The following is a 22072-nucleotide window of genomic DNA, read 5'->3' on the forward strand; positions in this document are numbered from 1 at the left end:
AAATGAAGTCATAAATAAATAATAAATATCATTTAAAAATCACTTAATCCTCTGAGTGCAGATGATGAAAAATAATAACAAAAATACAACATACAAAATGACAACCCACTACAGGGGGTCATGCTGGAAGATCTGTAATGCCATTACAGTTTCATCAAAAAATGTGACATTTGATTGGCACTGATGGTCAGCTGTGTTCCCTTGTGATTTTTCTGTCACTCTCTTTCTCCACAGAGAACTGATCTGAAGCCAGTGGTGACAACTAATCAACATCAAAACTGAACATAAAAGCCCAGAAGAAGAGAGTTGTTCAAGTAAGAAGTGAGAACGCAGCCCTTCGCAGCACCTCCTGAACCAGCTTCTCTGCATGTCCTCGAAAGCCGGAGCAGATACAGTTTGTGGAATTTGAGGGAACTGTGCTGAGCATAACAGTGCAAATGGTGCTGCAGCACCTCCTGCCCTGGCAGCCCCCCTTCAAAAAGTAAGCAGATATTCTTCATTTATATATTTTAAAAATATCTGTACAGATTCTACCTGTAGCTCTGTTTTGATAAAACCTTAATATAATCCAAGAATTTTCTTCTGTATTTGAGATTTCCACTGACTGTATTGTATGTCTGCTTATGCTACTGTAACTCTGGTATTACATGCTGTATTTTGGTCAAGTACAATTATATTTGGACACTTGTAGACATCAAATACGGATATAAAATACTCTCACTTAAAAAGAAAGTGCGGATGGAGTTTGAGAATAATATAAATGCGCAGAATGGGTGACATATGAATTATAGACTTTTTGGCTGATTGTCTGGGTTGAACAAGCTACAGGGTGACAGACTGGACCTATTGGACCTCCTCAAGACAATTGTCTTGACAGTTTAGAAGAATATAGTATAGTAGTAGTTTGCAATCTTCTTTACTTTTTGTCATCATTGCTTATCCTGTCAGCACTCTGACTCCTGCACTGATGAGCTGCAGTGAATTGGTATCAAGTGTGCCTGTACTGGACTAGTTCTATGATTGATGAGTACATGAGGACAGTACCAGACATGTACTAGCATTACACCTGAGTCACAGTGCTAAGCATCTGTTTGTCGGAAAATTAAATACCTGTCAAATTTGAAAAAAACTCATGAAGTTGATTAACAACAGTTAACGTTGTTCAAATATTTCCAGAGTCTTCAAAGAAAATGAATATTCTGCCTATTGCACAATAACAACAGATTTGTAACCAGTTTGCTGAGTTTCATTTCTTTTAACTCGATTCTGACAAAATAATGTTGTCATCTTTTGTGTGTTTGAGCCTTTGTTTCAAGAGTATTAGCCCACAACACACTGTATGAAATGCGTAAAAGTAACTGAATCACTGTTTGGTGTCAGAAAACTCTCTGTGACTGAAATTTTCTTTCATCCTCTAAGCCTTTTAAAGAAAACACATTAGCACTCTGTTTCACTGAGGAAAGTTGAAAGTTATGAGACCTTGAAACTGTAGCAAGAGGAGCACCTTGACTGTACCTCTTTCTCAGATGGTGGCAGTAATTAAATAAGAGATAAATGAAGCCATTAAACAAACTAACGCTTATCAACGGTTAAATAGTGAGCAATAAAGCTCGACTATCCCCCCCTCATTTTCTCCTTTTGGGCAGGAGGCCAAACAAAGCAATCAGTAAAGGTTGCACCAAAAGTCAGCACCCATTAATGAAATATACTAAGTCGCTGCTATCGCTCAATTCTTCCAAGTGGACTGTATCTAGTGACACCAAGACTGCCTCAGTGTATTTTTCAGTTTCAAAACAAGCACATATTGGTTCACAGAGGCAGGATTTTAGTTAATTTGGTTTATTATCCACCGGCTTCTCTGGTTTCCAAATATGAGCAATAATTCTGCTTCAAATTACATTAGAAAAAATTATTTTCTAATACAATGTTTTTATAGATTTGATCAGATCTAAATCAGGCAAAATGCTTGAAAAAAAAACAAAACTCCAAAACAAACAAACAGTATGTTCTGTATGTGTTTTGAACCCAGTCTATCCAGCTTCCAAGGGGTGAAAGTGAGATCATGTGGAGCTATAAGAGAGTGAACAACTGTGTGAAGCGTTTCGGGATTCAAAGCAACTTTTTCTTAAGATCTGAACACTCCCACATCTGATATTTCATGCAGGAGAAACCCACACACACTGAGAAGTCAAGGGTACACTGCACAGGATCTTTTCTGAGCCCCGGAGGCGGCCTGTATCTATTTATCCACTGTGATTTCTTACAGGGTGTAAGACAAACGAATACAGCTCCAAGAGTGACAACACAAGATCATATTTACTTCATTATTAACAGAAGCCTGCATGCATACACAAGTGCCTTTTAAACTACAATGACAATTCACAAGACAATGGTTCCTTACATTTAATTCAGATATATTCATTTAGCAGCGCTGTAGTTGCATTGCTGTTCTCCCTTTGGACGAGATTTTATTAGACAAACGTGGATTTTAACTATTGCCATTTTTTATTTGAATTCTTCAAAGGAAGAGCCTTTTCATTTCTGCTTGGATGTTTTAAAGACTTTAAAATGGGATTAAGTAAACTTTGTATAAAGAGAGAAAGATAGAGAAGGAAAGACAAAGTTAAAGATGCTGCTACAGACTGAATGCTAAGGAATAAAATATGAAAAAGATGAAAACGTGAAATTCAGTCAATGTAGACGATTTAGGACATTTGTAAACGTAACACAAACAGGTGACAGGCCAGACAAAAGTGAAAGGAAGACTGCGCAACAATGAAGCAAAAGAAAACTGGGTCTCAGTCAGCTGCCTAGTTGGTCCCACAAGCCACATACATGAGGGGGAAACTGTGACAGGGAGAGCGACTAGAAAAATATGCTTTTGTTAAACCAGAGCAGACTGAAATTGAGTCCTCAGATGTCCAGGCTGGGTACATGAATACATGCACAAACATGTTTCGACTTTGGAAAATACAGTGTAGGATTTGATGTGTAAATTGGTGTGTGGATGGTGTGGATGAGAATATGAAGATCCAAGGAGCTGACGGGGAGATGAGTAACGCTGTAGCTGAGGTCACAGCACCAACATGTGATGGAAACTGGCCTGTGACCAGCCCAGCCAAACACTGAATCAACAGTTCTGCATTAGATTTTCTTTGTGTGGAGGATGTGAATTTAGTTGTGGCCAAGGATAAACTGAGTTATATCCACAAATACTCACAGTGTGTATAGAAAAAATATTAGGTTGGAAGATTATGAGTTACAGCAAAGATAAACCTGAAAATTTTAGCCGTTGGCTTTTCTTCTTATTGAATGGAGACTGCTGATGTGCAATCAGCGTGGTATTTTCATTCATTCATGGAAGGCTGTGATTGCGGGGTGCAGAAGGTTTGTGGAAATGACTTTGGTACATACTGAAAAAGAGCAGATTACTTCAATTTACTTAAAGTTGTCTTCACTACCAATAATTTCCACCAGCATCACTCTTGTAGGAGAAACAAAGGCAGCCAGTTACATTTTTTGGCAACGTCCTCATGGTATCTTTGCGGCTGCACTGTAACACATTAACACATTTTATCCCAACAGATACTGGATTTATGAGGTTGATACTGGTATCGATATTTGGTGTTGGTATTTTACACATTTCAATTCAATTTCAATTTCAATTCAATTTAAAGTTATCTCATGACACTTTCCAATTAGAGCAGGTCTAGACCAAACTCTAATTAAATTTTGTAATACAGAGAACCCAATATTCCCCCATGAGCATGCACTTGGCGACAGTGGTGAGGAAAAACTGCCTTTTAGAAGGCAGTTTTTGCCTTTTAGAAGGCAGTTTTTCATGCAGATACCGATAATGTATATCAACAGTAAGCTAATATCTGCTGATATATCAGTCTAACTCTACAAGGAAACAACAATAGATTAGCTTTGTTTTGAATATCTGTCTTTGAAAGGCTTTTTAATATTTCACTTTTCTGGAAAAACAACCACCATGATGTTAAAACAAAAACCAAAATTCTTCATTGTTCATTGTGATTATAATGCCAGCTCTGTGACAGCTGCCTGCTAGAAACAGAAGTCAGGACATAAATGCAACACAAATAACACCATCTGGGTCTTCAAATGGAAAAAGTGCAATGAATGTGATCTTTCCTTTTTTGTGAGAACGTGCCTCTCACCTTTCATCCAAATTTACAGTGTTGAATATGAACAGTCACAAATAAGAATATAAATACATACATAAATTAGATTTTAATGAAAGAAAAAGATGTAAAATGCTGTTCCCTTAAAGGTTGCAGTACGTCTCAACCAGCAGCTATGGCTGATGTTGATGTGTAAAACTACATGACAGGTGAAAGGATCAGTTTACACTCAAAGCACATATATTTTTCACATCATTATAGCACTGGTGAGATGGTAGGCATTCTCAGTTTTTCATGGCTGTTGGACCACCAGTATGGCTGCCAGACATAACCTGACAGCCCTGCAAAGGTGTCAGGGATACAGAGACGTTTTCCATTAATGTTATCCCTTCTTTTCCCTCTGTAGTTTTTCTGATGCGGAAGTTAATTTTCACCCTGAAAGCACAATGTTGTCATGTGACTCAGCTGCCGTCTGGGCCTCCCACAGCCCTGTATTTATATTGCAACTTGTCAGGGTTGAATTCAAATTTAACCAATTAAGCTAACCAATCTCCCTCTCTCCTTTTCTCACAAATAAAAAAATCCAATCAGAGGCCTAGCTGAAGCGTGACAACCACAGCCTGACTCCCTGACTCAAAGGCAGAAGATAAATTTGCCTTTATAAGTCCCATTGAAAATGATCAAGTATGTTTTTTTTAAAAAAACAAAACAAAACAGAGAACCTACACTCTTCTTGAATAAACTTTTTTCTCTATTTTAAGTAGCACCAACAGAACTGGAAAAAACAGCAACATTGAAAGGGGTGCAAATGACTTGAGAAGCCAGTGAGGCATTGATCAAAGAGTACATTATGACCATTGACATAGACTGACACATCTAAAGTTTACTTGCCAACCAGTCTGCCAGGCTCATGCTATCTCATTGTATCATCCACCAATATGGCTGAACAGCAAATCTCCCATTAAATAAAGACTTTTATTTTAAATGGCTTGACAGATTAAACCCAGAGGTGTCGGCCAGATGTTGCTTTTGTTATTTAGCAAAGAAATGCAGGAAAGTCATACATGATATCAGAAAGGTATTTTTTTCCAAAATGTATTCATCCATCCATTTTCTATACCGCTTATCCGTCAGGGTCGCGGGGGAGCTGGAGCCTATCCCAGCTGACTATGGGCGAGAAAGAAAAAAAATCAAAAGAAAGAAAGAAAAAAAATCTAATAATTTGTTGAATTACTCAGTAATATTTTTGAAATGGGGTGATAATTAAGACAAACATTTTTTTCCCCAAAACCTCAGTATTCAGTACAGCTCAATCAAGGTGACTATTACTGTCATACCCCTGAGAAACGTGCTGGATTACACTATTGATCAGGGTTAGCATGCTGCCTACATTTTGAACAGAAGTCCCCCAAAACCCTGTCAGCATTGTGTAAGATTTGTTCTTACCTTTGCACACAATACAAGAGCATATTGTTGCAAGGAGCTGCAGCTCTTTTGTTAATGCTGAAAGGATTTACCTGTAATCTTGCTGTCTGCAGGAAGAAACACTGAGCCAAAAGTATGCAGGGGCCACAGCAACTGCAGTAGGGAGGACAGGGAATTAGACTGGTGGCACAACAGAACATATTATGGTGCTGTAAAAATAAAACACTCCATATTACCGTAGAGCTATATATCAAGTCACAGTCACTTCACTGTGACCTGTGTGCCCACCAACAAACACCCCCACACCAGGATGGGTGGGGGTAGCTTCTATATTTACTTATATTTTGTTCTCAGTTTGTTTTCATTGCCACTTTTCTTTTATATTTATATTTATATAGCAATTAGAAGTATACATATCACCGAGTGAGTTAAATATGTGTATTCAAGGCACTGGATGACTTTGAATCCACATCTAGTTTTACATGTGTAATATGTAAATTATTATTTTTTTTCTTAAATTTAATCCATCTTAACACAACAGACGGTATAGTTTTTTTGTTCATTTGAATTTGTTAGCGTATATGACAAAAATAACTATGACTATTTTTTGACTATTTTCATCAGGAAACACAAATCTTTGTATATGTCACCAAGGTCTCTGTGTCAGCATCTGAGATGAGAAACTGCTTAGTGCAAATCCAATCACTTGTCCATGCCAGGAAATCGGTGCAAAAACCAAGGCAAGAAAAAAAGATTTTGTATGAAGAAAAAAAACATTATTCATTAAGTCTTTAACATGTGATTCAGTTTATATAGCATATTTACATGGCATGATTTCAAGGAAGAGGAGAAGACAAGAGAGTTAAAAGGATTGTAATGCAGCGGCACATCAAATGATTCATAATTATAATTTATTATGAGTTGCAAACGCAGGGACTCATTTGGTTTGAAAATATGTGAGACGATGAATATAGATGGCATTATTCAAAACACTTGAACATCACTCACATTGAAGACCATGATTTTTATCTGCGGAAGAAGCAAATTGTGGAGAGTAGAATATTTGTTGTTTTGTACACTGCCGTGTGTGTTTGTGCCTTGTTTGTTTCGTTTGGGGATTAAAGTCCATTTTTTATCTCCATGTTTTAATAGCTTGAAGATTGTAGTACATTATTGCAAACACACACACAAGATTAAAACACAGCAACATCTGCGATCAAGTAAGATGAATAGCCCGTGCTTTTCTGGCCTCTCTTTTTTTCTTTGTTTCAGATCCCTTGATTTATTTCTGTCATCACCGTAACCATCATGCTTTGCGTCATCCTTTCTCCTTTCTGCATGTTCAATCTGTAAATCTAAAATGCAATCCATCTACATGCATGTAAGATAAGATGTGGGCCACTATTATCTTTTCACTGCCATCAGTAGAGTGGATTTCCTGATACATCAGCAGCCCCTTCGGTCATCCAAAATCCAGTTTTCCACATTTCCCAGTCCTGTCCCTCTGTGAGGGTCTAATGGGGGGGATGGGATTCAAAGGTCTTGCTCATAGCTGCTTTCTGTCATTCTCTCCCTCTCTGTTTTTTATGTAAATCGATCCAGTCTTGGGTTCCAGTATTAGATTGGGGGTTGTTGTGTGGACTGTACACTGCCTGAGGCGGCTGGCTGTCTAGCTAACACATTACCCCACATCCCTGCTTTACTCCCTTCAACAGATAACTGAAATGTAGACTGAAACCCTATAGATTGTCCCCATATGGGTTAATGTTTGCAATGTGATTGTGCATGGGTAGACAAACACACAGTAGTTCCAAAGCAGAGACGTTCACACGCACAAACACAAAGAGCAGACAGGTGCTCTTTATGCTTTTTATATCATACTCTAATGGAGGAAAAATGAGCAACCATAAGGCAACAAAGGAAAAAAAATCCTGAAATGACTGTCTGCAATTCTTTGTAGTACCTGCTTAATCCAGGGAGTCACATCTCAATATGCTCCATTAATCCCTCTGGCTCTCTGCACCACTTCAATCTCACACCACATCTATCTTGTTTTTAAAGGGCTGACCCAAATACCCCAGTGTTCAGACCTACTGCTGATGCTCCTGGGATTCAAAAGTCATCCATTCTTTAGCACCACTCAACCTCTTACACACACACACTGAAACCATGAACATTTACAGCAGGGTACAGTGCCAATTCTTCTTACTTATAAAATGAATTCGTATTGAACTGCTCCAAGTGTATAAACAATATCCACTTTTTAAATTTCAGAAATGATTTTACTCTTCAGGTTCCACTTGAACTGAGCTGACACCACTTCACAGCATCAAGAGGTGGGAAGTAGAAATAAGTACAAAAACAGAGTTTCATGATTGGTGGGGAGTGAGTGTGGAGATGTTTTATAGCTGATGGTGACAGGCATAAATCCAACAACTAAAACAAGAAATATAAAAGGCTATAAAAGATGGTGACATTGTTAATAACTGCACTATGACACATTCATTTCCTGCTGAAGCTACATTATTATTCTGAAATCCCAAGCCTGAGAAACACGTTAATAGAACAACATCTTGGTGAACAGATTGTTAGTATGAGTGAGACAAATTCTACATGTAACATTCTGCTCTGTCAGGATAAGAAATGTAAAATTAAATGAACAATATCTGCACAGAACAGGGCAAAGAAGCACAAAATACCTTCAAGTACCTAAAAATCTCTTACAGCTGTGTTACATGTGAAATAATACAACATGGAAGAAAATGAAGTAAAAAGGTTTGTCACAAACTTAAGTATTTTTCAGTAAACTTGTTACACGTGCTAGCTTTAAAAATGATATTTCCTCTGTGATGTTGTTCAGGACTGAGTAGAGATTGGTACAAACACATTTTCTGATATCATTCTCATGAAAAATAACAGAAATAGTTGTGTCAAGAATTCAAACTAGAGATCTAGAGAGAGAAGTTCAAACCTGAGTAACAGCTTGCCAATCTCTGTGTAAGGTGGGTGTGAATGCAAGATTGATGGTTTTATAAAATTACAGACATTGTTGGATACAGTCCACATTGTTGGACACAGTCCACCGCAATTCCAATGTTGGAAAGATTTGATTAAGGGGAGGGGCTTTTCGAAACTGTTTGGCCAAGTGCTTCTGAAGAACCCTACTGGCAACTTAAACGTGTCCAGATAGGTCGGACAGTAAGTCCCTGAAGTCCAAATCAAATCTAATATAGTGGTGAATTGGATGGCCATATGGTCAAGCTCACATCAACACACAGTGAAGAATAAGTGTTATTAAAAGTGGTAATAAGTCCTCCATTTGAAATTAAAATTGCTAAACCTTTGAAATGACAAAGGACATAAAGTAATTACTTTTCCATTAAATGATCCCAATTGAACAACTGTTTGTGTGTTTGGCATTGTTTATTTTTTCAAACAATGATTGATTACACTTGAAAATTAGTGAAATACCAATAAGGTTTGTCAGCAACGTTTTCATAATGATGAATGAAGTAATGAATGAGCATATACATGTTAATGTTTGCAAATATATATTCTCCAACCTGCAAAGTCAACTCTCAGCAGAGTTGTCATTTATTTGGTTAATTATCTTGCTGTCTAAGTTACACTCCTGGGAGTCTTGTAATCTGCATGAGAGCCGACTGGCTCTGGCAGATCACCTCGGATTTGTGAGAAAATCAATACTACAGCCTGACTATGTTTGCTGCTGTGTGGGCCTTAACGGTTTGACTAATGGCCCTGGTTATTGAAGACTGTGATGGGCTTAAGTTGTCACTGTGTTGCAGTTTACCGGTTTCCAGATCTCTATAGTCAATGATGCACTTACTGTTATGACATGTCTCTCTTAACCAGTAACAGCCAGTCAAATTTTGGTTATAGCTCCTGTAGATTCCCACAGCGAAGTTGCGGTGACTAGAAATATACTTTATTTGGTTCAACTAAATTAAGAAGTTAGGATTTGTGTAGAGGTTTTGGATGGAGTTTTATAGTCCCCAGTGTAATCTTGACTGTCCAATGAAAACCTCTTGAAGACAATGGCTCTGAGCTAAAATGTGTTTTTTGTAAACAGTGTTCCTTCTTGATAATGAAAAGTATACAGCTCTGTCTGGCTAATGCAGCCATCTGCCGGCAACTCCTGATGGAGTTATGTATCATCTCAAGATCTTTTAAACAATTTAGAAGTGGAGAATATTCTCAAGACTTCATACTCACACACAAGGTTTAATTCTAAATGTAGGGCTGGTTTTGTCAGTCTCAGAGTAATTGCTCTAAACTAAATATTCACTCTGCTTTAAAAATTCAGTACAGGACACTACTAAAGTTTTGTCTTGTAATTATCTGTAATCTTGGATTACTGATGTTAATTCAACATAATGATTGTTGGCTGTACAGTTATATTTGTGTCTCTTGGCTTTGAGTCGATGACAGATTGTTGTGAGCGGCTGTGATAGGGATCCTCACAGATCCATCCATGTGTGAACATCTCCCTAATAATGTTCATTAGTTCTGAACAAAAACAATCTTGTTATTTATTTCAAAAAATCGGTGTAGCTTCTGTTAAGATATGATTACTGTAGCATATTCTTAATATTCTTAAGGACATAAGACAATAGACTTTTAGTGTGAAGCTGAGGTCATGATATTTCACTGAAATCACCTAAGTTGTCTTGTTACCTCTGGATGTTAACTAATTAATTTGTGCATCAGTGCTGACTGTAATTTCTTTTTCTCTTTAAGGGCGGAGGTCACAGGATTCCAGCTCACAGCAACGATTTGAGGATTAACAACACACCTGAAAAGAAAGACAGTGCTTATATTCACCATAATGGCACCTGTAGGAGTGACTAAACTGCAGGCTCGGCTCTTTATGCTGTTTCTTTGCCTGACATTACATGTTGGCATGCTTCAGTTTGCTGCAGCCACGATTCAAGGGTACATTGGGGACATGGACATGATATGCCCATCTGTATGCAGGTGTGATGAGGATTTTATCTATTGTAATGATCGTGGCTTGAGCTCCATCCCATCACTGCCTCCTTCAGCATCTGTCCTCTATCTTCAGAACAACCACATAAACAATCCGGGATTGCCCACCTCGTTGGAGCACCATCTTGCTGTGCGTGTGGTCTACCTCTATGATAATGAACTGGATGAATTCCCCCTGCACCTGCCACCATCTGTCCGTGAACTGCATTTGCAGGACAACAACATACGCACTATTCCTCGTAGTGCGCTGGCTCGGATGCCCTTGCTAGAAAAACTCCACTTGGATGACAATTCTATTTCCACTGTCAGTATTGAGGACCAGGCCTTTGCTGACAATCCAAGGTTGCGCCTACTTTTCCTTTCACGCAATCACCTGTCTAGTATCCCTTCAGGATTGCCTGCCTCTCTGGAAGAACTCCGTTTGGATGACAACCGAATCTCCACTATCCCAACCCATGCCTTCCGAGGCCTCACTTCACTTAGATGTCTTGTCCTAGATGGGAACCTTTTGGCAAACCAGCGCATTGCCGATGACACATTCTCCCGCCTTTCCAACTTGACTGAGTTGTCCCTAGTCCGTAACTCTCTCCAAACCCCACCTGTCAACCTGCCCAGTGCGCATCTGCAACGTCTGTCTTTACAGGATAATGCCCTGACTCATATGCCACGTGGTTCCTTGGATGGCATGCGCAGGCTGCAGAGGCTGGACCTGTCAGGAAACAACCTGACCACTCTGCCGAGGGGACTGTTTAAAGACTTGGACAGCCTTGGTCAGTTGTTGGTGCGAGGTAATCCGTGGCACTGTGGATGCAATCTGCGCTGGCTGTATGACTGGCTGCATGCCCGTGGTAACTCCATCACTGTGAGAGGTCTCACTTGCCATGGCCCCGACAGAGTGCGAGACATGGCTTTGATAGACCTCACCAGTGAAATGGAGGAATGTGAGGTGGTGAGGACAGCAGGGACCAGAGACAAAACGATCGGAGGTGGGGTTGATAGCTCTACCACTCAAACTCCTCCGCAGGGCTCTCTCTTCACTCTCCGCTCAAAGCGGCCTGGTCTGGGGTTTCCTGACTCTGGTTTAGACTATACTCTTAGCAGCAGTGGTGTGGGTAAGAGCCTGGCCCTCAATGTGAAGCCCCTCTCTCACAACAGTGTCCGTGTTACCTGGAGCGTGGCCCAGCCCAGCTCCTCATTCAGGCTGAGCTGGCTCCGACTGGGTACTGGGAATGCTATGGGATCAATCACGGAAACTCTTGTCCGGGGTGACCGTCGAGAGTACCTGCTTACCTCCCTGCAACCACACTCCAGCTACATCATCTGCATGGTGCCTCTCCCTGCAAGTTCAGAAAGCAAAGGGGCAGTTTCTGGAGATGCCGACTCTGATGAAGCTCTGGTGTGCGCTAAAGCTGAAACGTCAGACCTCAGCCCACTGGAGGAGGAGGAGGAGGAGGAGGAGGACTCACAGCAGATGACAGTGCTGCCCCTGGCGGGGATTATTGGTGGGGCTACCGCCATTGTATCCTTAGCTCTTATTTTTGGCATCTTCTGTTGGTATGGGCATAGGACTGGGCATTTGTGTCCCCGTGACCACTATACTCGCAGCAGTTCCCGAAAAAGCAAGACTTATGATGATTACATTGAGTCAGGCACCAAGAAGGACAATAGTATCTTGGAGATTCGTGGTCCGGGTTTCCAGATGACACCAATGGCGGCTTGCCAGCCAATGCAGCCTAAGCCCCTACGAGAAGATTACATCATTCATACCATATTCCCCTCTAATGGCACAGGCCTGTACAAGGGTGCCAACCATGTTTCTAATGCAGGACATGGCACTAACCGTGGGTACAGAGAAGGAGGAATCCCAGATATAGACTACTGTTACACATGATGTACTGTACCAGATCCTGTTCAGTGTTATTGGTAAACTGTATAGATGCACAATTTCCCTTCGCATGGACACTTCTGAAGCACCCCTCTGTGCCTTCTTCTTCTGGTCTCCCATTCCAAATTACCTGCTGTTCACTGCACTGAAAGTACTGTATGTGATTCAGTGGAACTGAAACCATGTGGGAACAGTTCACTGCAGGAAGCAGCAGCCAGTGCCCCAGGTGTAAATGCACAGCTGACTGTTTCTTCTCCATCTTAGTAATGGCCTGTGTATGTTTTCTTTTCTTCTCTTTCCCTGTGACATGTAAGCAGAGAATGTATACACTGTGGAAAGGTCAAACTTTTCGTAGGTGCAGAGAGAGTTCCTTTTTCACACAGGAGCCACAGCAGTCAATTCAAAATGGATTAAGAAATGATGAGAAACTGACATTTCTGGTACTCCTTTCTGCTCTCCATTCATACACAGTATGTAGTCTCATCAACTCACTGTTCCAAATGCCTCAACTATATTGATGTGCCCTACCAGCTATCCAAGGAAAGGGCTTTGTAAAGCTGTGAATTGTTCTATTTCAAATGACCCAATAACCACATGTCTTAAAGTAGGCTTGTTATTACCTTATTCAGTAGTTGGCAGGGTGAAGATCCTATCAGGGCTGGCTGGCCTTGGTTATACCTCTCGAGTTCATTCACCTGAGATCAGTATTGTAGTGTTGCATCAGATGAGATGCATCACAAGTGTGTAGATAATTTACTTAGATACCGACTGAGCTGTGTTTGAAAAATGCTTTGTTATTATTATCAGTGGTTTGTTTTGTAATCAAATCCTGCACAGCTCTTTTAATTAATTTATTTTTTTCCTCATGTGATGTTTTTTGTCTCTGCTAAAATTGCTTTTTTCTTCTTATTTTCACCCTTATGTTTGTCATTCCTGATGAAACCCAGCTTGGATGAAGGATTTTTTTCATCTAAACAACAAAATACGAGAAGTGAAGTAAATAACTTGATGGCTGTATCCAGTTCATGCTTTCTTAAATTCAGTAAAGTGAATTCTTCTTGAGTGAGACTGTTTAAACTATGTAATTTGAAAATTAGATCCCACCCAAGGAGTAGTTTGTCAGTCTACTGAGACAATAGAGAAAGATCTCAGTCCCTCTTTTTCCATTTATTGCTGTGTGCTTAACCTGTGACTTCACTTGCTAACTTTTGGTTGCAAAATGTTTCCTCCTCATTCTTAAAGTGATGACAGCGTTCACAGAGAATCCAAACCGGACAAAATACTAATGTGGAACCTCCTATGTGAGGCAGACTCTTGTTAGTGAACCTCGAAATGAGGGCAAGGACTGTGAGTGAGACTGAGGAAACTCAAACCGCAACACTGTTGACCTGCACTGTGGAGCAGCAGCCAAGCTGTGAGTAGGTGGATGGACTGATGGGGGAGTTTGGGGGTGGGATGACTCCTCAGTGAGGTGAGTTCATTGGTGTTTGTTTTAGCAATGGCTAAAAGGCCTCCACTCATTCCACCTCTTTTATTACTGAGCAGCACTAAAAATGTAAATGTATTAGCACTTAGCAGGGAACAGGGATAAATGTAATGACAGGTGGAGGAAAAAGAAAAATCTCCAGGCACTGAGAAAGATACAGAATTGATGGCTGTGGCGCGGCGGAGTTCACCCGTGCATAAATCTTTTTGTCATACTCAGCTTCGCCCGTTGGGTTGAATATCGTCCATCGGTTGTTTACCACTGTGTTGCTTCCAAAGGGGAAACCAACTGTGCTTCCTTGACTGTTCTGTCTGTTAAAGTTTTACGGTGGTGTCAGACAATATGTCAGGTGAATGTATATTTTATCTCACACCCAAAATCACTGGCTTAAACAAACAACATCTTCTGTTTTGGGGAATGTTGATAAAGTGTAGTTACTATTTTACAGTGGGTCTATTCAAGACACATACTTCCTCATCATTTGTATAAATAAAACCATGGCCACAGCCACATGAATATTTTTTCTGGTGAAATTGTCGAAAGTAATGGTGCCATAACTTTGCGTAAAAAATTATGTGAACCTGAGATATGTGTGGAATTTGCTTTATGAATTCATCTTCAGAGGGGATCAATAAAAAGTTTTATAATCTTGTTATTACTGCAACCTGTCATTTCACCTCATGCCGGAGGATAATATTTTTATAACTCACAGAGGTATTTGTAGGGGATAAAATTAGAGTCCAAGAATCTGCCTTTTGAACAAAAATTAGGCCTATACTGTATATTGTTTTCATTGACGAAGGTCCTGAGTAGCTCTGGAATAAAACAGTGCCAACTACAGCCTGAGGCAGGACACTTGGGACAAGCTGAGATGGAGCTTGAAAGTCACCAGGCTGCTGCCCTTGATGACTTTATGTTGACGTGCAGCCTGGGACTCCACAAGGCTGAATAAGCTCAACTCCAAATGAAGACCATCGCAATACTTAAAGTGAAACAGATAAATCAGCCTCTGGCGGGTTGAAATTCCAGTTAAGTTGAGCAAGTTGTGCCTGTGTGTCAGCTGAATACCCTTCTGAAAACAGAGTTGTTTCATTTTCAGTACAAATGAGTAAAGGTCAGTTAATGAAAGAGAGAACAATAGAGGCTTTTAAGAGTAACTTAGTAACACCAGGGTTTCACTCTCCTCTCTGGCTGAAAGTTTCAAGTCTGATCACATCCATCTTCACTGAAGGGTGTGGATGGCTGGATTCAGTAGTGCGTCAATAATGATGTTGCAGTGTACTGACACACCCTGAAATACACCTCTGCATCTCTGCAGTGATATGAAATGTTAACCTGTTAATGTCCCCAGTGGGATTTTATTCACTTTTTTCTTAATATAGTCATAAGGGATCATAAAATGAGTCACCTCATGTGAGTAACTCCTCTATGTCGTATAATAGAGAAATGACTGTATCACACAAAACTACAAGGAGGTACAGAAAGTGTTTGGATTCAAAACAGCTTCATTTTCAATCAAGTGTCATTTCTGTGTGATTGGATCCAGAATAAATCTGATATTTAGCATGTCAAATGAATGTCTACCAATTAAGGGATGATAAATATGTCAGATCAAAAGTTTCGATTTTGTCATGTGTAGCCACATGTCTTTACAGTTTCCACAGCAAATTTAGTGTTTCCAAAAGTCGGTGGTGCTTTTCATCAACATACTGAATACAGTCGTGTGCTGTGGGTGTTAAGTTCCACTTCAAGCAAGCCAATGTACAAATTTTCACATTTGTCTGTGCAAATTTCAATTTATTGTTGTACAATGGAGTGAGAAAAGTATATATACATATACATATATATATATAGAGAGAGACTGATCCACTAATATGTTGTGAAGATGGCACTCTTACAATTTATTCTTTGCTATTGTGCATGACAAATTTGTTGGTTGCATCATTGCAAGCTGTAAACACAGAAACAACTCCTTGAATTTTACTCCTTTGCTTGTAAACAGCCAAGATTGATGGAGTGAATTTAGAATCTTTTGGCAATGTTTGCATATCTACACGGTCCTGTTATGTGTGGCTGTGTTAGAGGAAAGCTTAAGCCGGACAACTGTGATCTGAACAATTGAAGAGTTGAATTCCAGGTGCTGGACTGAAAAATCACTCAAGAAAACCACCTGTTAACCAACTGTTAACTTAAGGTCCAAAATCTTCAAACCTTACTGTCATTATTTTGTTTTGTTTCCTTTTTCTTCTTCAGTGCAACTTCAGTTTCTTGCTGTCACACATTGGATTTCCACAGAAGTAAAATGTGCTGTCATTTTTTACTATCTATGACCATAATGTGGTAGGTCTGTGAGAGACTTAATGAGTATCATCGTGGATCAGCAGTGTAACTTTTGTTGCAAAGTATTGTGCAGTTTGTAACAGCAGCTGAATTCCCCATGCCGAGCAACAGAAGCTGATTGGATTATGCTCTCCTCAAAACACTGAAGCTACAGCACAATCTTATTAATTTCAAGCATGATAGAAATATGTCATCATGTTTATTTACCCAGCATATCTGTTGTCTTTGTGGAGGTAAAACCTTTCTAAATGCAGAAGCACACAAATTCACATGCACACAAATTGTCATCTGCAAGGATCACCTCCCACATGACAAATTTTACACATCAATTTTTACAGGTCTTAAGGAGTACTACAACATATGTGAAAAAAAGTTGTTTTGTGGAGCTGAAAGAATTCAAATAAATGTCCTCAAGTGATGCCACTTGACTTGGGAATTATAAACTATGAGACTGAAAGTGAAGAAAATCTGTGGCAGTGGAAAAGAGTGAGCCTACCAGATCTCTGTAGTCTGCTCTTCGTGCTAATAGCATTACACAGCTGAAACTCTAACTGAAATGTCAGTGGCTGAGTTGAAATGTGGGTAATGTAAATTTTGACATGTGGAATAAAAAGGATGATATTTGGTTTTATTGCATTGAATTTGAACTTGTTTTGTTTTTCTTCTGTTTTTTAGTTCCACTATATAGTAGTGCAGTGTGATGTGACATAGGTGAAGTACTATCACTTTTAAGTCAAGGAAACCTTGACTTAAAAGTGTCATTAAAAGAGACTGGGCATCATTTTGAAGATGAAGACGCTTTGATCAGACATCAGTGACATTACAGCCAGTAAACGGAGAGGATGTAAACTGACTCAAGAAAGATTGCTCAGAAAGATCATTCTTTGTCCACTGCAGTCTTTATCTGAAGGAAAGCCCTTTCTGGTTTCACCAAAGAAGGCTTCACAGTCAGCAGTACATATGTCTCTGATGCTATTGGACAATGCACTCACCTCCTTTTGTGCACCTTTTGTGCTCACAAAGGTGAAAGAGTATCCTATTGTCATGGTCAGCTGGATCACAACTCATATAACTGTTCTGAAGGTTCTGAAGGCAGTAATCTTTGTGTTGTCTCAGTTCTGGATGATTTAAGACCACCCTCTCTAAATCTCATTGGGCAGCAAGAAAAAAGGCAAGGGCAATGAAATATGAGAAATAAGATATTGGAAATAGGGCCAAGGAGGGCAGAGAATATATTGCAGAGAAAGATGTTGGCCATAGGAGTTGTTGTGGAGTCTCACAGCAGATGGGCTTGCTTAGTTTCACACGCAGATGGTTTAATAATGTTTTTCCAAGATTTCAACAGTTAATGGTTGATGAACTGGCAGTCTGATCATCTTGGATCAGCATACTGTAATACTGCATGGATTTGAGAAAGAACATCTTGTTGGAGTCCTTAAAATCCTGACGAGACTGCCGTGGCCACATCACAGTACAATTGCTAAAAGCGGAGGCAGAGAGACTGTATTGGTGGATCCCTGCAGACTAAGGAACACAGACCCCTTATTGAGTTAATCTCAAAAGAGCAATCCTGTACCTTCAAGAAGAACCTGAAACTCATCAGTAAAGATCACGTTAATACCGTTTCTTTCTTTTGTGTTTCATCTGTAATTACAAAATCTAACCGAGAACTCAGAGCTCTGCAGGATAAATACAGGATAAAATCCAAGCTCTCACATCCCAGGGTCTTGGGAGGTGATCATACAGATACACAAGAGAGATACAAAAACAAATGTAGGGAACATTCAGCGCTTTCTGCATCAGAAGGAATCTCATTATGATGGACCCAAATGCTGTTGTCTTACAGAAAGAAAGTAAATACTGTCCATGAACAAAGACACAACTGCGGATAGGGAGCCAGATGTAATCCCTGTCCCTGAGAGACATAGCTGAGCTTGTTAGCCGGAGCTCACTGGTGTGACTGTGGCCTCAAGTGCACCTCGATGCTGTATATTGGAACGACAGTAGTGTATATGTTCTTGAGCCTGTCTTGGCTTCAACTGAGCTCTAATTACTAAGAGAGAAACCATATAGCTGATCAGATGGAAGGGACCTGAATTTTACAGGATGTACTGTTCACTTTTAGCCGGTGACTATAGTTTGGGTGATATTTTAGCATTCATCTGTCAGGTTTTCTTGCCTTTTGATTTTTTTAGTGCAGAGCAACAATCTTACAGTAACACTATACCAACCTACTCCTGTTATTCTTGTCTGTTGTGTATGGTGAGCTGTAATCTGCGGACATGCTGTATTTTTTCCTTGATTTGCTACTTTTAAGTCTGCATTCTTTTTCTGTTAATCCAGGAGAGAAATAGTGGAGACAGACATTTGTGTGTAGGTGTAACAGATTTTCTTCAAGAGTGGAGCAGAATATTACCAAAGAATAATTTGTTGCAGCACAAATCTACTGTAGGCACCCTGACATCTGTATGAAGTGTGCTATTTATTCTGAAGTGGTAGTAATCACCGTGATGTGGCTCAAATTACCGAGGTGGTGCTCCAGACTGGAATAAAATTACATTTTGTAAACCAATTTAGCCTAGCAGTTTCACAATTAGATCAGGGGGATATTACTGATTCAGTTGTTCTGGATGGCCTCAGATAGTAAATACATTCTACAGGAGTCACTTAATAAAACTAATACCATTAAGAAAATGTGCATGCTGGGTTGAATTTGTACAACTTAACCACTCTTTGCGGGCAGGTGGTGGTGGTGTGTGCATGTGTGTGTCCATGTTCAGACTTGGTTTGGATAAAAAATAATGAAGAGCACAAATGACCCATGTTGCTGGAATGTGTTTAAAGGAAACCTGTGCTCGTCTGTGTTATCTTCCCAGTGCCAAACCAGCATGTGATTGTAATTTCAGTTTTCAGCCAGACGAGGATTTTCAAACGGGATTAATATGATGCTGTTTTTCTTCAAAGTAAAAAAAAATTATAGCCTACTCAGCTGTCATCAAGAGAGAATCACTTTGCCTTTTTGTCTAATCATATTTCATTTGTGTGTTTTTGTTAATGACTGGCTCTGAATGATTACACTCTTCTTATGTTGGATAGTGAGGGGAAAAATAAATATTTTGTCGAAAGGATGTCGATGTGGGATGTGACTAAAGGTGAGCTGTAGGGAAGAAGGAAAAGTTAACTGTGTTTCCTAAATGAGATTTTTTAAAGAAGTGCTTTTTATTATAAGAAGTTTAATTGAAATTCTGTACTCTAAGTTTAGCACTTATGAAAATTCAACACGTATACATTTCAGGCTTAAATTTTTCACTTTGTCCCATAAGCATCTACTAACACCTGTTTGTTTTCAATCATTTTTTCAGCTGCCATGGCTCTTGGCATGGCAATGTCGGTCTGTTCTTTGGCCCACAATGTTGATCCAGACATTGTTGTGCCTTTCAGAATGATTTGTAATTACTTTTCATTGACTTTTTATATAGCGCCATCATCAGGTCAAAATACCTGCCAAATTAACAAATTTAATTAACAAATTAAAGCAGTAGTTCTCAGCTTTTCTGAGCCCAAGGGCCCCAGATTGCTTGTCATCATGTTGGCTCCAGCTGTATGCACTCCAGTGTAGTCAGTGCATCTTATTTGACCTCAGAAAAGCATAGAAGTAATTCAAAAAGTGCTTTTTCCATTGTAGCAGTCTTAAAATATTTACAAAGAAAAAAATTCATGAATTCCCATCCATGGCAAACATATGAGAGTGGTAGGTACGGGTATTGTACGTAATTTCCAGTACTCGCATTAAACTAATTAAACAAATACAACAAAACAAAAAACACATAAAAACAGACAAGCAAAGAACTGTAATCTAAGAATGGGTTCCGAAATGGACAACACTCAAGCAAAAATGCAGGTAATAGTTAGGGTTAATGTTAAATCTTAAACAACGCTATCAGCAGTAGCGTAATACCCACCTCGCTGGTGCTTTGCAGATCAGCCCTGAGCCCTTGTTTTGTTATAATACTTTCACACACCACTTTATATCTGCTGGTCACTGTTTTGCATGTAACATAAGACTGAGTGATGTCTTGCTTAAAATGTCATTTTTACCATGGATCTGCGTTCTGTTTCACTTAATGTATATTATAATATAATAGAATAACCTGTTATTTTCTAAATATTGCTCTTAGTGCTTTTATTTTGTTATGATCCAGTGAATATGACCTATTGTAGCCTACCATTAAGGATGTTTGTTTGAATTTGTCTTTGTATTGCAAGAAAAGAAAATGCTGGTAGCTGGTCCCTGGATGCCTGTAGAGGAGCCAATGATTTTCACTCCCAGCTGCCTTCTTTCTGATAGACATTTACACACCAGCCAAGCTGTTGACATCATTCTTACTGCCATAACTCCTCCACAAACTCTTTATACACTCACTGTAAGTATCTCCATCTCATACACCTGTCTTGTTACATTCATAATGTGCCGTACACATTTTCATACATTAGAATTCTTGTTGGATTGTCTCATATAAGCACAAAAACCTAATCAGGCCAATTCACATTTAACAATGAACAGAGCGGTTGCTGTAGGCAGTAGGTGTTTGTAAAACAACAAGAAGAATAATGGCCTCATAAAATGAAGCTGTGTTGTGCTGGGTTTAAGCTTTTCACATCTGGTCCTGGAGGAAACAACATCTCTCATCACTGACACTGACCCTGCTGGATATCTAAAAGAGGGCACCACTTTCTGCAGCAGAAGTTCAAGTTCTTTGTCATTCGTTTGACTTAGCAAATTTATAACAACTCTGGGCCACTGGCCCACTGTTTTAAACCATTGTGTTCAGTGCAAACTAAATCTGGTCTGTCTTGCTGGCTCTTATTTGTCTTTATCTTCAGTGGATAAAGCGCTACCAGTCCATGAGTCAGAGAAATTGTTATGACAAATTCACGGTGACTACTCATCTTAATATCAAGAGTTATTTTCTCTCTATGACAGATGCAGTGAAGTGTTCACGCTTAATCATTTGAGACTTGAGTGGCGCTCTGATGTTGTCGACAAAGCCATTCTGATCAAACACCTCAAAGGTAGGTGGTACTGACACATCACTTTAATGGTTCATCTCCCTCTGCTCTGCCTGAACATATCCATTACACTCATCAAATCGTTGTCATCAACTGTGCTGAACAACCTAGCTTTAGCTCCCATACTTTTCTCCATAAGCTTCCACTGAAAGAGCAGAGGGTGTGGTGGACATGCAGTATCTCAACAAACGAACCGGATTTTATCATGACAGGTGTCTTTGGTGTTTTTTAACTATGCTTTGACATTGAAAGGTCCTGTGCCATTTAGGCTCGGGCAGACTGGGCCTACCAGAGCTACAGGGTCACAGATGGCTCGCTAACTCTCACACAGCTGCTACACATTATATCAGACCAGAGAGTTCACAGATCATAGCCAGCAAAGATCTGCATTCTCACACATCAGAACTATCAGTGTAATAACCATGGATCAAAAGGATCCATGACTATTCCTCATCTTTACTCGTGAGAAACAAAAGGGATCTGCTTAACTGGGCTTAGACTGTTAGTCAGTGGTGTTTCAGAGGACGAAACAGGCAGCAGGGTTCCAATGATGCTGATAGCAGTTCAGGATCCAATTTTATCGAGCACACAGGTTTCCAGAGAGTGAGTCAGTACAGATCATGAACAACAGCTCAATAACACATCTCTGAAAAGGCTGACCATCTGTCTGTCTCAGTGAAAAGTAACCATGGCTAAATAAACATTTGGAAGCCA

General features: G+C 39.6%; 1 protein-coding gene across 1 annotated transcript; it reads left to right on the forward strand.

Moving 5' to 3' along the window:
- Window positions 1-369: 369 nt before the first annotated feature.
- Window positions 370-15068, forward strand: flrt1a (fibronectin leucine rich transmembrane protein 1a). Its single transcript, XM_046411666.1, has 2 exons — window positions 370-481; window positions 10329-15068. Exon 2 carries the CDS (start codon window positions 10417-10419, stop codon window positions 12466-12468), a length of 2052 nt encoding a protein of 683 aa, XP_046267622.1. The 5' UTR covers window positions 370-481; window positions 10329-10416; the 3' UTR covers window positions 12469-15068.
- Window positions 15069-22072: the final 7004 nt, after the last annotated feature.

Source organism: Scatophagus argus, chromosome 14, assembly GCF_020382885.2.
Source record: "Scatophagus argus isolate fScaArg1 chromosome 14, fScaArg1.pri, whole genome shotgun sequence".
NCBI lineage: Eukaryota > Metazoa > Chordata > Actinopteri > Scatophagidae > Scatophagus > Scatophagus argus.